Source organism: Sphaerodactylus townsendi, linkage group LG12 (assembly GCF_021028975.2).
Source record: "Sphaerodactylus townsendi isolate TG3544 linkage group LG12, MPM_Stown_v2.3, whole genome shotgun sequence".
Lineage (NCBI taxonomy): Eukaryota > Metazoa > Chordata > Lepidosauria > Squamata > Sphaerodactylidae > Sphaerodactylus > Sphaerodactylus townsendi.
In genome coordinates, this window is record NC_059436.1 from 8608971 (window position 1) to 8625178 (window position 16208).

At 44.8% G+C, this 16208-nt stretch overlaps 1 protein-coding gene across 1 annotated transcript; it reads left to right on the top strand.

The window, feature by feature from the left end:
* Positions 1-5678: 5678 nt before the first annotated feature.
* Positions 5679-13961, top strand: PGAM2 (phosphoglycerate mutase 2). Its single transcript, XM_048513543.1, is given in 4 exon segments — positions 5679-5723; positions 5726-6109; positions 8320-8500; positions 13723-13961. Coding segments are annotated over 4 exon segments (798 nt in total). The 5' UTR covers positions 5679-5693; the 3' UTR covers positions 13926-13961.
* The last annotated feature ends 2247 nt before the right edge of the window (positions 13962-16208 follow it).

Consider the following 16208-nt stretch of genomic DNA (forward strand, 5'->3'; position numbering starts at 1 on the left):
TTCAAAGGTATTGGTGTTGACCTTCAAGGCCTTACTGACCTGGGACCCTCGTACCTTGGGACCGCATCACCCAGCATTATGTCCCGGCACGGCCTCTTAGTTCTGTGGAGGCCAATTTGTGAAGTGGTCCCTGGCCCCTCAATGATGCGAAGCTGGCCTCCACACGGGCCCAGCCAGGGCCTTCACGGCTCCTGGCCCGGCCAAAGGTGGAACAGCCTTCCCTCCGGCTGTTCGGGCCCTGCTCTGGGACCCATACTTGCCAGATTCCGCATGGGGGCCTGTAAAGCGGAGATTGTTCCGCCCGGGCCTTTGGAGGGTCCAGCCGCTGAAATGGTGCCCCCTCCAGTTTGGCCCTTAGCTGATTCTACACCTGGGCCTTCCATCTAACATGGCTCGCCACCTCCCCCTCTCTTTTCCTGGGGAGAATTTTAAAATTGGGGTTGGCGGACGCCTCTTTTACTGCTATCGCTGTTTTAAAATGGTTTTAGTAATTTATTTATTTAACTGTATTTACATTTTTGTGTTGTACACCGCCCAGAGCCCTTCGGGGATGGGGCGGTTTAAAAGTTTAAATAATAAATAAATAAAATAAAAAATAAAACCTGTTCCCCGATCTCTCTGGGAATACCTGTGGATAGATTAATTGTAGCCCAGTACCTTTATCTCCTGGTTGAGGCCCGGTGGCGTAGAGCACTCACCTTAGCTAGGTGTAATGCCCTGCCTTCTTCCTTTAGCCTTGGACGCCACCTTGGAATCCCGCATAAAGAAAGGAAATGCCCGTGTGGCATGGGTTCTGTGGAAACAGTATCTCATATGCTGTTGAATTGTCCTTTTTATGAGATAGGTAGGAAGAAGCACATAATCCCCTTCCTGCTTGGAAGTGAAGGCAATACAGATAAACAGAAGGTTATATATCTTTTAAACAGCCACAACTACGAGCTGTTGGAAGCGGTGGCTAAATTTTTAAATGGTGTTATTTTAACTCGTCAGAAATTGTAAAGTTGTAAAGGCTGTTATTATCTTGCTAAGTTAATCTTAAACAATTTACATGCCATTAAAGGTTTTCGAAATCGAAATCACACAGACAGTCCTTTTATGGCATCTTCCTAGGGTCTTAGTGTATACCTGGTATAGTTGGGGATGTTCACAGGTGATTATGATGGGACATAATGGTCTCTTAGAAATGCAGGAGGTCTTTGATCTTGCCTTGGGGTTAATCTGCATATCATAATATGATTGGCTACAAAGCCAGCAGTACAAAGATTGCTGAGTGGGTAAGTGATGGACTCTTGTAAGGGTATATTGTTCATACATTTTAGCTATAATCCCTTCCTGAACTTGAGTGCACCTGATCCAGTTTCACAATTCTTTTCCGTCATAAACTCAAACCAGCTAAACCCACCAACTAACTCCTGTTAACCCAGTATTAATTGTCTCTTATTTATCATCCTGGTTCATTGCACTCTCCCAATGTTCTAGGATGAAGTAGGGTCGCCAGTTCTGGATTGGGAGATTCCTAAAGGAACCTAGGAAGATTGGGATTTGAAAAGAGAGGGACTTCAGTAGGATATAATGCAATAGGGTCCACTCTCAGCTGGGAGGGACACACTCCTCTGTTGCAAAGGCTAAGAAGAAAAGTCTTCCGATTGGCAGGCCTGCGCAAATGGAGCTACACTGGAGACCGAAGATGAACTTGATTGTTTCTGATACAAGCTCAGTTCCAGTAAGTCCACGTAGGCTAATCCTGGAGTTGTCAGTCGCCAGGTAGGGTCCTTTCCAGAAATTCATTTTGAAGTTGGAACAAGGCAATGTCCAAAAAACAAGTCAAAATACTCAAAGTGATCCCTTTACCAGAGCTGATGCTTTATCAGTGGGAAAATAGAAAGCCTTTTGAATTATGCAGAATGCTTCATCAGTGAATATGGACAGGCATGCCATTTTTATATTTGACAGTAGTCACAGAGGTTACTGGCTTTTATTGTATGTATGTGTTTTGCACAAAAGGTTAGGTGGCTAAAATAAATTGATTTATTAAAATTTATGTTCCACTGTATCCTGTGGGCTCAGAACAAGTAACAGTATTATCTAGAACAATAAACAGTAGTCTCAGGGTGTGGTTGGAGGCCACGTGATCCAGCAGCATTGTTAAATCTAAACTGTAAACATGCCTAGTTCTGGTCAGTGTTTGGATAAAACCTGCTGGGATTTCTGAATTAAGCCACTTTGAGTTCCATGGAGCAAAAAAGGTGAGATATATGTATATATTGTAATAAATGTTTTGCATAAAGTAAGCCTGAGGGTACCTTAAGTATTTTAATTAATGGTCATCCTGAAATGCTGGAGTGGATGGGATAAATACTTCTCTGAACGGGTAATCTGTTTTCTGTATTGTTCATAGTAGACAGCACATTGTTCACATTGCTCTCTATTTGTGTAATGTTAGTCCTGTTATTTTATTCACTGGCTGTGTTATGCTGTCTGAAGGCATTGGTTTGCAACCTTGAGTGATAGCAAGAAAGGCATACTGAAGCGTGAACTCAAATGGTCAGGCCAGAGTATCTCTTGTACTTTTTAGAGTGTTGCATTGAGGAGAGAAGAATTTCACCAGGCGAAATGACAGGCAGCCCATAGGAAAACAGAGCAAATCAGTGCCTGCTAAAATCCTAAACTGAAGCACTGGGTGATGAGGGGAGGAGAGGATTTCTCAGTGAATTGCCCAATTTGTAAATAAGGCAGTTCAGGAATTTCCTTACTTTCTTGAGCATGTATAATGGCGCCACTTGGTGGACACTTACCTAAATTTTCTCCCAGATGTTCATATCATTTAAACCAGGAGTCCCCAACCTTTTTGAGCCTGTGGGTATATTTGGAATTCTGACATGGCATGGTTGGCACAGCCACAAAATGGCTGCCACAGGAGGCGGAGCCAGCAACAAAATGGTTGCCACAGCTTAACTTCAGTATCACAGTATAGATCTTTATGCTTTGGTGGCAGCTGCTGCCAAAGCAACATTTTTAAAAAATATGCAAAGCCAATCAGAAGCTTTTCTGGGCAAAGCCTTGCCTGGCCACACCCACTCCTAGAAAAACTTGGTGAGGGTCAGAAAAGGTGTGGGCAGGCGCCATGTAGGAGCCCTTGTTGTGAACATGTGACTTTCCTGAAGTATAAGCCACAGGAGTGTCATACCATAAAGACCCTTTCCTCTTGCCTCAGCTCTTGTATCCAGGTCAGTGCTGCTGAAATAGTTGGGATTCTGAAAAGCTGGTTCGGCCCTATAAGGAGAAATCAAACAGGTGCAGCTTTCTGCATTGCAACAGTTTCCTCAATGGAAAAGGGCACCTGCTAACGTCACAGAATTCTTCTGGGAAGGAATTTAGAGTTGGCACCCCAATCTTTTAGCCAAACTCTTGAAACAGGAAGGGAAGTAAGAGAATGTGGATCCCTGCAGAACAATTATCTCTCTTTATTTAACCACCACTTCAACTGCATATCCATTTGACCTATAACATAAGCAGAACCTGCTAGATACGAGGTATGCGTAGTCTGGCATCCTGTTTCCACAGGGGCCAGCTGAATACCTCTAGGAAGCCCAGAAACAGCAGGAAAGTTACAGCCCCTTCCTTGTTGCCCCCAGTATACTGCCTCTGACTATGGAGGTTCTGTGTTCTCAGCATGGCTAAATAGTGTCCTGTAAAAGGAACAGAAACACCTGGGTAGTACAAGAATACAATGGTCAGTACTTAATTTAATATTTATTATGCCCCATTCTTCTTCCCAATGGGGACCCAAAACAGATTATGCCATCATTCTGCTGCAATTTTATCCTCCCAACAACAACCTTAAGAGGCAGAGGTCACCCATGGGGTTTCCGTGGAAGAGTAAAGGTTCAAACCTGGGACTCCCAAATCCTAGTCCTACACTCTAACCTTGCCTACATCAAAGGCAAGTCTAACTCCATTCTAGCTCCCACAGTTTCTATGAAGGTGAGTAGGAGAAAGTGCCGTCCTAACCCTGGTTGTCCCACAGGCTAGATCTCTCAAACTCACGGCCCTCCAGATGTTATGGACTACACAATTCCCATGTCCCCTGCTAGCATCATACTGGCAGGGGATGAGTAGGAACTGTAATGATCCATCTGGAGAGCCTAAAGTTTGACACCCTCTGATCTGAGGGATGGAATGTAGCTTGATAACCGACCTTTCATGAGTCCTGCTCATTTATTGGTGGGTGACATTCCATCCACTCCCCTGACCCAGGAGCAAGCCCAGATCTTTAAAATATTGTTGAGGTTTTTTCTCCTGAGACGGTTCTTGAAATTTCAAAAGAATCTATCCATTTTCTTGCAGTGTTCTGGGGGACTGACCTTTTATAATTTCTGGTGGCTTTTCTCTAAAGTCAGCCCTGGAGTCTTTGAAAAAATCTTCATCACTTTTCATCAGGGGTGTGTTCGGTAGGTCTTGAAAGATTAGTACCAGTTTTTCTTTCTGCTAATCCCTGGTTCTCTGTGGGTCTGCTCAATAACAAGAAGATCTTCACCAACTGGGATGTTTTTTTTTGGACTTTCAACAAATTCTTTTTTCAAAATCCAGTTCTCCTATTGTTTCCTGTTCACTTAGTTTCTTTTCTGCTGGTTTTTGCTTGGCAAAAGAAATCTAGTTGGGTCTAAGACTAAGTGGTTGTCCCTGTGTCTTGAACATTCATCTAAACTGTTCCATTGAATATAAGCAGGTTCAAAGCTAATTCCTGACTTATACTCTGCAGGTCTTTCTTTATCTGTTCTCTGATATTGGATTTTGATTGCTGAATTTCTTGTTTTAAGCTCTTAAAATTTTCCTCCGTGTTCTGTTCTGGTTGGCTTAATTGCAGGGAAATTGACTGAAGCTGTTTAATTATCCCCATTCCAGTAGGTGGCAGCAACGTATCAGAGTAAACAGAATTTTTCGATCCGGACGAATAAAAATCAGTTTCCCTGGAGGACTCTATGGTACTGTACCCCACTGAGGTCCCTGTTCTTCCCAGGATCCATCCTCAAATCTGCAGGAGTTTTCCAACCTGAAACTGGCAAGCCTTCCCTCTGCCCTTCCTCTTGCCATGTTTAGGAGGGACCTGCCAACCCTAGACTGATTGTATGCTCCATGCTTAGCCCCAACCTGTAGCCCCAACTGTCCAATTGCCCTCCTGCCCTAGACCTCTTTGCTCCCATGAAAAATCCAGGAGATAGCAAGCAGCATGGAAGTCCAGAGCCGGCCTCAAAGTTTCTTTGGGTAGCACTTTGAAACTGGAGGTTGCTTTCTATACAGTACGGCGAGATGAATCCCAGGAGCCTGGATTCAGCCCCTTCCCCATTTCCTCCTTCAGCGAATGCCTCGGATGGAAGGTCACAGGCCTGCCGAGAGCTCTGGGCTATTTCTGGCCTCCACGCGAGGGGAACCTCTCCCAGTTGCTATTTTTTGCTTGTAGGACATAGCCTGGAGAGATAGCCTGACTGGCTGCCTGCAGTTGTCTTTCCACTCCAAAGTGGACTCTGATTGACCAGAAGGTTTAAAGGGGGAGGGGAGAGTCATATAAATAGTGGGAGCACATCCATCCTGGGAATTATTTGAATTGCTCAGAACCCAGGAGCTGGGAGTTTCTCCTTCCTGCATCCGGCGTGCACAGCCCTTTTGCTGAATACATGCTTTCCACTTGAGCCATGCCGACCCACCGCCTAAGTGATGATAGAAGCACGGCGAGAGCACCTGGAACCAGGAGAACCGTTTCTGTGGCTGGTTCGATGCCGAACTGAGCGAGAAAGGGAGAGATGAAGCCAAGCGCGGGGCCCAGGCTGTCAAAGATGCTGGCTACGAGTTTGACATTTGCTATACCTCTGTGTTGAAGAGGGCAATCCGCACTCTCTGGTATATCCTGGATGGCATTGACCAGATGTGGCTGCCAGTGGTGCGCACCTGGCGCCTGAATGAGCGCCACTACGGGGGCCTGACGGGCCTCAACAAGGCCGAGACTGCAGCCAAGCACGGCGAGGAGCAGGTCAAGATCTGGAGACGCTCCTATGACATCCCCCCACCCCCGATGGATGAAAAGCATCCTTATTATCAGGTTATCAGCAAGGTGAGTGCTGCCATAACCCTACAAGGGAAGTGGTCCCCCAGAGAGGAACCTTGGACATTCAGCAGACTCCAGAATGTAGTCACAAAATATGCTGAATATGTCTGAATAGGATTTTCAGGTGCAGGTATGTTTAAAATCGAGGGGAAAGTGATCAAAATGGAGATGGTATATTTATTGATTTAGATATTTATATCCTTAGTTTCTCCTTTGGGGAACCTAAAAGGGTCTTTTGTTGTTCTCCCTTCCTCTGTTTTATCCTCACAACAACAACCCAGTGAGGTAGGTTAGGCCGAGAGTGTTGACTGGCCCAGCCCCAGACCTGATGAACTTTCATTACAGAGAAGGTAGATAACCCTTAGTCTCCCAAATACTAGAATGGTACTGTAACCACTCCAGTGTGCTGGCATTCTGCAATATTTCAAGGGCAATGGGAGTGGTAACGAAAGCTCAACTTTGACTGAGCCCCTAAAATGAATTTTGGAGTGGCTTTCTCATTCACCAGATGCAAAGGGGAAAATCGGCCTTGAATTACTTGGTGGTTCTTAACTCCTTGGTGATAATCCACAGTCAGTAGTGCCAAAACTGTCAAACATCTGGTTGGTGGGGCGTTTTCAATCATTTATTCATTTATTTAGAAAAATATATATGCTGCCTCTCTAGTGACCTCCTCAAGGTGGTTTCTTTATCTTTCTTGCATGCTGTGGATTGATTCCCCCAAGAGAGCAGCAAGTAGCCAGAAAGCATATTTTGGGAAAGAGCCCATTTGTGGAATGAGTTTGGCATAAAACGTTAAGAGCCAGAGGCTTTTCCTGCTTGCATTATGGGATCCATGGAATCTTGTTTAGGGAGTGAAGACGTATCTGTGCTGGGAGAGTCAGCGCAGTGTAGTGGTTAAGAGCAGGTGGATTCTAATCTGGAGTTTGATTCCCCACTCCTCCATCTGAGTGGCAGAAGCTTATCTGGTTAACCAGATGTGTTTCCGCACTCCTACATTCCTACTGGGTGACCTTGGGCTAGTCCAAGGGTCTGCAACCTGCGGCTCTCCAGACGTTAATGGACTACAATTCCCATCAGCCCTGGCTAGCAGGGGCTGATGGGAACTCCACGAATATCTGGAGATGTTCATGAACATCTGGAGAGCCACAGTTGCAGACCCATGGACTAGTCACAGTTCTTCTAAACTCTCTCAGCCCCACCTGCCTCACAAGGTGTCTGTTGTGGGGAGAGGAAGGGAAAGGAGCTTGTAAGCCACCTTGAGTCTCCTTACAGGAGAGAAAGGTGGGGTATAAATCCAAACTCTTCTTCTTGTTCTTGTTCAGGGAGTGAAGACTTGTCTGTGCCCCTTACCTTGTGTGCTCTCCACTCCCTCCCAGTCTGTCCTGTCCCCAGCGAGACATGCTAGTATAATCCCCTTCCTTTCATGTTGCAAAATACCCTTTAACCTACATTTTCTTTTCTGCTTGCCCCACAGTTCATCTGTTGGTTGCATGCACACCAAGGCAGCATTAAGCTCCTTTAACTCTGCAGATGTTAATTCTCTAAGAATCAGGTGGCACGCCAGGATCTCCTTTGGAAACCACCAGTTATGAATTTGAGAGGCTGTTGGGCCTTGGCTCCAAGAAGAGCATTGCTGTGTGCTGTTTTTCCCCCCACTCTCATATGACAACTGCAAGGATCTCATCAGTGGCTTTTCCCTTGTTAACAAAGACCGTTCTGGTTTATAAACATAATGGTGAGTGAGGAATCTGCAGATCTCTTGACCGGCCCAGTGATGAATGCAGAGAACTGCAGTTTGCTGCATGGCCTCTGTTACAGTGGGGAGAGACTGCCCCCAACTAAGCAATCAAGTTCAGTATTACTGCTCTTCTGATTCCTTAGATTTTGGATTGGTTGAGAAGGGTGTGGGACAGCTGAGATTGACCAGAGGGTCAGAGCCTACAGACTGTAGCTATTGTGTGGCTTATAGTCACCTGACTTCACCTGGAGAGGGAGTGTTTGAGCTTGGGGTGGGGAACTACACAAGTAATCCCCTTGTTTCCAATATTGGTAAGATCTCGCCCTTGACTGTGCGTTGTGACTTTCAAACATCAGGAACACGTTTAGTCTCTTCCTCTTCCTGCAATGATTACTGTCTGGTTGGCTGATCCCAAACTATGAAGCCCACCCCTCTTTCTAGGTATAACCTTTTGTCCCTTTGTTATGCTCTCCAGGAAAGGCGCTATGCAGGTCTGAAGGCTGGGGAGCTGCCCTCTTGTGAGAGCCTCAAAGACACCATTGCCCGTGCCCTGCCCTTCTGGAATGATGAGATCGCGCCCCAGATCAAAGCTGGCAAGAGGGTACTTATTGCTGCTCACGGCAACAGCCTTCGGGGGATTGTCAAGCACTTGGAAGGTAAAGACTGCCTTGCTGTTCCTTCCCAGTCATTCCATTCCTTGGTAGTTCTGTTGTGTTTCCCCACCTGCCTTAAAGCTGTACAATGCACATTGTCCAGTTCAGCGAGAAAAGTTTCTAAGCATATGGGGTGTAGCTGCTACTTTTGTGGATCCTGCAACTGCAGCTCATGAAGGCAGAAACTGGAAAAGCAGTCCAAGTCCATGTTCCTGAAAATCTCAGCTATCCTTCTTGAAAAAGCTCTCCTGCCCATAAGGGTTGTGAAAATAAGCTCCCTGATGAAATCTCAGGATCCCAATAGGCTTCTAAGCAGGATTTCTGGTAGTTGGGGCTGCAGAGACCTATCCTGCAAATTTTCTGTATAAACAAAAGCAGAATAAATTGTTCAAAACAAGCAGATATACACATATTCAGTAAATGTAAATAATGCACAGAATATGTATGTGTGTATATATACGCACACACATATACACACACAGAGTGTACACACACAAATGCATACACGCACAGTATACACACACACACACGTGTACACAATCCTTCTTTCTGTGGCAGTTGCAATCTAAACTTGAGAACAGAACTAGTTCAATAATGCAACCAATAGGGATGTAGAATGTGTTGCTAAGGTTGTCTAGTGCACAGGTGCCTCTCATTTCCCACAGCCTGCTTATGTCATAGTTGGTTCTTTTAGCTCCATACAATAATCTTGCAGGGATGCTCATGGAAACAGGGTGCCTCTGAGACCAGGGTACCAGAGTGGACAGCTGGACTGTGGCCACAATGGTGAACTATATCACTTTCAAGTGACCTTTAGCTGGGCAGAGTGCCAGGCCTGTGGCTTCCCAGCTATGCTCCCAACCTACTTCCCACTCAAATCTCAATGGCTTTTGCTTGCTTCTTGAAAAAAACCAAACCAACCTTTCTGCAGAATTTCCTGAGAAAGTATAGTTGAAAAGCATGGGGCATCCTTGCAGTATGGAGCGATCAGTTAGAGGAATGTTGTAGTAAATCTTTGATGTGATTATTATATCACTCTTATCATAAATGCAGAGTTTGCACAAATAAAGAGACAGAGTCAGTTGCTTTAAGCTTAACAAAGTTTACCAACTATAAAAAGTAGGGAAGGGTAAACTTGGATGTCAAACAAGAAAATATCTTTCTAACTGGCTAGCTCCATTAACTAACTTCCTCTTGGCTATCACATGGCTAATAAACTACTAGAGAGCATGTGCAGAGAGAGGGAACAAAGAACATGTGGGCCAGCATGTACATCATGCCGGCCTGCTTGACCAATAGGGGTCAATTACCTGGTCACTGACTTCTGACCTAATTAGCATGCACAGTGTTAACACTTTCATTACTGAACTGTAGGGCTTGCACTTGCAAAATGCCAACAAACATCCACCATCTCAAAAGCATCCAGATTTCTTGGATATATATGTGAGTGGCTGGGGCTAGGAATGTTATGTGGAGTAGATTCCAGGAAGAGCATGCTTCTGATCTCCTAAAAAAGGTTTCCAGGTGCCCCCTAGACTAGAGATTCCTCTGTATCTTTCAATCTGTTGCTTAATCGGAGCTCTCTGTTCTTTCCTCTGCCTGGTCCTTGACTGGTGTGTGGAATACTGTGAGTCTTGCTCCAGGTTCCATCCTGGCAACTCTTGAAGTTGTTCCTTGACATTAGTGGGTGGTGACATCCTAAGTGTTGTCTGAGTTGTGTTCAGAAGGGCTGCTTGAGGGCATATTATCATTGCTTCTTTTAGGTGGAAGAGATACCCAACTTGGAACTGTTGGGACCGGTTTATCTGTGTGCTAACCAGCTGTTGCCGTGGTCTGGACAGAGTATCTTCCTTCTCATGCACCAATGTGTGGGTTTGCAGCCCTCTACAATCTTTCCTTGATTTGCTTTATTATCCTAGATTTGTGACATGATGAGCCAGGGGTAGTGGGATCAGGAAGACATTTTTGCCTATATGAGACTTGGTAGAGATATCTGTGTGGGTGCTTGAAATGTTTGGGTTTATTGGAATGTGGTTGTTGATATTCCATCTTTCTGATCCAAAGAATGCCAAAGGCATTCCCAACCAAAAGTACGAATTCTTATTAAAAACCAGTCTGTTAAATGAATGAATGTCTTAAAAAAAACCATGTGTGTATTTAAAAACACACTCACAAAACACCAAAAAAGCACTCTCAAATCAAGCTGAAGCAAGTAGTATTTCACAGGAACTCATTTGTGGAACTCACTGATACTAGATGTGATCATCACCTCTGGCTTAGAGGGACTTAAATGTGAGTTGGTAGATCTATGTAGGTTAGGTCTGTAATTGGCTTTTAGCCATGATAGCCAAATAGGACCTCTGGGTTTAGAGGCAGGTGACTTGGCTTTGGCTGTCATCTTACTAGTGGCATTTGAATAGCTGCTGTTGCTCTCTGAACCAGCTCTCTGAACCAGTGTTGGGATTCCATGGGACAGTTAGTGGCGCACTGCTGAGCGAACAGCTCTGTTTTGTCACGATTGATGTCCGTTTTGTGCTTCTAAAACACAACCTTTGCCTTTGTGTCTACGTTCAGTGTGTTCTCTTTGCTAGAATTACCAACCTCCTTGCAGGGCCTGGAGATCTCCCAGAATTTTAACTGATCTCTGGATGAGAGAGATCAATTCCTTGAGAGAAAATGGCTGCTGTGGAGGGCAGACTCTATAGCCGTTGTGGCGAACCTTTGGCACTCCAGATGTTATGGACTACAATTTCCATCAGCCCCTGCCAGCACGATCAATTGGCCATGCTGGCAGGGGCCGATGGGAATTGTAGTCCATAACATCTGGAGTGCCAAAGGTTCGCCACCACTGCCTATAGCATTATAGCTGAGGTCACTCTATACCCCAACCCCAACTTCCCCAGGCTCCATCTCCCAAACTCCAGGAATTTTCCGATCCAGAGTTGGCAACCCTATGACTTCTGCATCACTGGTGCTTCATAGCAGAATTGGGCATACCTCTTTTGCTCCAAGTTGAACCCAGCGTGCTTCCCAGTATATCACATCAAGGAGTTCGACTGGTTGGGCATATTTGGCTTTAGATTTTCAGCACAGTGGGCCCTGGTTTTCTTGTAGTCAAACCTGACCCCTCAGACGCTTGATACAAGAGCTGGGTGCTCTGCAGGCTGCAGAAGGTTGTGTTACTATTTCCAGTCTGGAGTCGCATTTCAAGACTTGACAGGTCTCTTTCCCATGCTTGGCTACCCGGCAGTTTGCCTGTAGCCTGCTGTCTATTCCAGGTTTCTGTTTCTTTTTGGCCTCTATGAATGGAGCCCTGGCCCGAAAGGTCATGGGCATTCCAAGGAGATCTCTCACAACTCAAGAGAAAGAGAGGACCGTACATTATACAAATAGAGCAATCAGAAGCCTATGGCCTCAGAGCTTCCACAGTGCCCTCCACTGGTTGTTGCTGAGACTCCATTAGAGTTACTAGATTCTGCTTCATTTATCTGTGCCATTGCTATACTTGCAGTGAGCAGAACTTGTGTGCTGTCTTTCAGACCTGACAGTAAGTATTGTTCATTTTGAAAAGATGGATCTCCAGGTAGGAATCTGTAGCTGCCTTGGTAGGTGGTTCTTGCTAGTGTGGTATAGTGGTTAGGAGCATCAGTCTCTAATCTGGAGAACTGGGTTTGATTCCTCACTCCTCCACATGAAGCCTGCTGGGTGACCTTGGGCTAGTCATAGTTCTCTCCGAACTCTCTCAGCCCCACCTACCTCACAAGTTGTCTGTTGTGGGAGGGAAGATGATTGTAAACCACTTTGTAGGGATTCTCCTGGCAGTAGGTAAAAGAGGTATGTAAAACCAACTCTTCTTCAAGTTAGTTTCTTGCAGGGTTTAAGTTCTCTATATTTCAAACATGATCATTAAAAGGAAAAATACTTACTATATTTCTTCTCCTATATGGTTATTCATTTAATATTTTCCCTCTGAACCTTCCTCTGGTTTAATTTGATTATTTCATGTAAAGAGTAATTCATGTGTAAGCATACATATCATTTTTAAAAGGAACAAAGCATGGTGAGTTCACTGGCACAAAATTTTACACTTGGTGTACTATTTACGCTTCGTACGCAAAACCTATTTCATCAAAAGCACAGTGGTGTAAATCCATCAGACCTGATTTATATACACAGCGGAATGTTACAAAAGAGGGCCAGTCTGTTAAGCTCGTGTCCAAAGAGGAAAACAGCCTACCAAAGCAGGAGGCACGAGGGAGACGCTTTCAGCTGCTGTTAGATAGTCAAAATGTAAAATCCAGAGTCGAATGAAGTGAGATAAACAGATACAATAGCAAGGTTCAGAGGTATGGCTGACATTAACATCTGTGGGATGGAGAAGGGTAAGAGATAGGCGAGGCAGCCCGCGTCTCTGCTAAGATCCAGCTGAAAGATAACTTTAAGTCTATCGATGAATGTTTCTCGTTGCATTTTCCTTTGAAGTTCTTGTGCTGGAGAACGTATTGCATGCCTGGGAGATAGTAAAAATGCAAACAAATAGACATAGCTCTCATTGATTCGTAGAGAAGTACACTTCTCACAGAATGGGCTGGATTCAAGACAGCTTATAGTACAAGAACGATTTTGTCCTTAAGCAATAGCAAGAGCTATGGCAATGAGGCAGGTCTTCACCATGGATGGCACCAATATACAGAACAGAAGTCATGGATGTAGCTATATAGCTACGAAAATTCTTGAGTGAAGAAGGGTGTTATTAATAGAGCCTATAAGAGCATCAGCAAACTTGGAATTTGGAGTTGAGTAGGCCAAGCAGCCTTCTTCTTTCCTAGGAAGTGGTGCAGTCCCTGAGCTTTTAAATGTCGGCGACCAGATGGGAGCCAATGGCACTTCACCCAGAGTTCCACCACCTTCCTTCAGAGCAATTTGTGAAGCCTCCAGTCTGCCATGAAAGTTTGCTGGGTGACCTTAGTCCAGTTATTCTCTTCCAGCCTCACCTATCTCACAGGGCAATGGTTACAAGGATAAAATGGAGGAGAAGACCATACTGTTGTAAACCTCTTTGAGTCCCCAGTGGGGAGAAAAGTAGACTATAAATATCTAAAGCAAATGAATAACTTCAGGCATTTTAGAGCCAGGCATGGATTGCCAATCACCGAGCTTTTGATGGCCAACAGAGAGGATGCCATTGCAGAACCCTGTCTGACCTGCTCATTTTCCCCACCCAGGGATGACCGACGCAGCCATCATGGAGCTCAACCTCCCAACTGGGATTCCCATTGTGTATGAGTTGATGGACAAAGCCAGCCTGAGTTTCCATCAAAGAACCTATGCAATTCCTGGATTACTAAGAGACTGCGGGCGGAAGGCCATGGAGGCCGTAATGGCGCTCCAAGGGCAAGGAATCCAAGAAATGAGGGAAGAACAATGAGTGAAATAAACACATGGGGAAAAAACTTGGAGTGAGTGACCTCTGTTTGTTGGGACTTCTTTCCTGCAAGGCAGTAGTGGGCAGAGGGAGGGGAAAATCACATTGGGAAATGGATCTTCATTCACATCTTCTGCTAGTTGGATCTTGAAAAATATATGTTGCCTGTGGTTTGGTAAATACAGCACACAATAAGATCTTTGACTTTTAGAAAAGAACATAAGAACATAAGAACAAGCCAGCTGGATCAGACCAGAGTCCATCTAGTCCAGCTCTCTGCTACTCGCAGTGGCCCACCAGGTGCCTTTTGGGAGCTCACATGCAGGATGTGAAAGCAATGGCCCTACTGCAGCTGTTGCCCGGTTAGCACCTGGTCTGTTAAAGGCATTTGCAATCTCAGATCGTTAGTGATCAAGATTGGCTGCCATAGATCGACTTTTCTCCTCCATAAGGTAATCTGCTCCAAGCCCCTTTAAAGCTATCCAGGTTAGTGGCCGCTACAATTCCTCCTGTGGCAGCATATTGCAACACCAATCCACACGCTATGCGAAGAAGTGTTTCCTTTATTGAGTCCTGTAATTTTTTCCCCTCTAGCATTTCTTGCAATGAATGCCCCCTGGTTCTAGTATTGTGAGAAAGAGAGAAAAATTTCTCTCTGTCAACATTTTCTACCCCATGCATAATTTTGTAGACTTCAATCATATCCCCCCTCAGACGTCTCCTCTCCAAACTAAAGAGTCCCAATGATGATCAAAGACATATTGAAGAATACTTTCTAAAAACCTTGACAAGGACTCACTGCTGTTCTTGGTAAACAGAGATACTTGGTAAACAGAGATACAGCATTCAGGATGTCTTGAAAATGCAATTGCTAATGAATTTGCCGCGGACTCCAGATGGCCATACAGCTAGCTTATTCTCGTCAGCAAGTCAGCTCCCAGAGCCAAACATCGTCAGTCCTGGTTAGTGTCGGACGTATATGGGAGACAGTGTGATGAACCTGTGTTCCTCTCTTACAGTGAAACCCTCATAAAGTCATTGTCCTGAAACTTGACAGCACTTTCCACCACCAATGTGTATCATACAATACATTGAACACCATTTAAGATGTCCATGCATGATATTGTTAGCCTCTCATTTCCCAGTTTTTAAAACTAATTGAAATATTGTGGAGCACAGTTGGCAAAGGGGGAATAGGGGGTATAATTTAGGCTGTCTTGATTACAGACACGAGGCAAATTTATTTTAAAATGTACGTGCTGTATTTCAACCTTACTTAGGTCCCCAAGGCAGTGAAATAATATTGAAACTACAGATATATACAACCTATTTAAACAGTTCATAAAACAAACACAGGGACAAATAGTTCATTAGATCAACGAAACTCACACTCTCATGGTCAATCACCTGTAACTGACCTGGGACTGGAGAAGTTCTCTAGATTTGCTCATTTCATTTCCTTCCCTGTTTCCTGCTGGCCCTTTGCTGCCACAACTTTGTAGCACATACCATCCTGAGCCACACAGGCTGCGAAAGTGCTAGTGAGGCAGGAGAAGTGTCAAGCTCCTGTTGGAACCCCTCAGATTAGGGGAGCACTGCAATAACAGAAGCTACCGTTCCCCGGGTCCCAGAACATCTCAGCCCAACAATATCAATGTTTCCCAGCTCCCAGGGTGCAAATTACCACCATGAACTTTGTCTCTTATATTTTTCCCCACCCCTGTTTCCCATGGAAGCACTCTGGAGTGAGAGGAAAGCAAACTGTACTACCATTCTAATTGCAGGGGAGCAGAAGTGCCAATCCATTGAATAACACCTAATTTCCAAAATAGGTGTGGGGGTTTTTTTTGTTTTTCCCCAGTTTTTCAGCAAATATAAGGAGGGGGGAGTTACCCAGGGGGCCACTGTCTGCTGCTTCTGTTCAACAAAGCCCAAGAGATGTGCACTCAAAGGACACTTGTATCTCTGAGATTTCAGTACGCCAGAAATGTAATCTTGACTGACGGCCATTTCAGAGGGTAGTCACTTTGTTTTCAGTCTTGGTTTTCTTGTCTTTAAATTAGTTGACAATAATGTTTTCCACGCCTGGGTTGTTTGTGTGTAGTGAATAGAAATGCATTAATCTGAACGCATTAGCTTTTCTGAGTCACTGGCACAAATTGTGGTGACAGATGCCTTAAAAAATGTTATGTGGAAATGAATAATCTTAGAATTTGGGTGGCATTTTACTATGGCAGCTACAAGGTCATGCTGTGTACACCCTGCTAAGCTTAAAAGAAGAACATT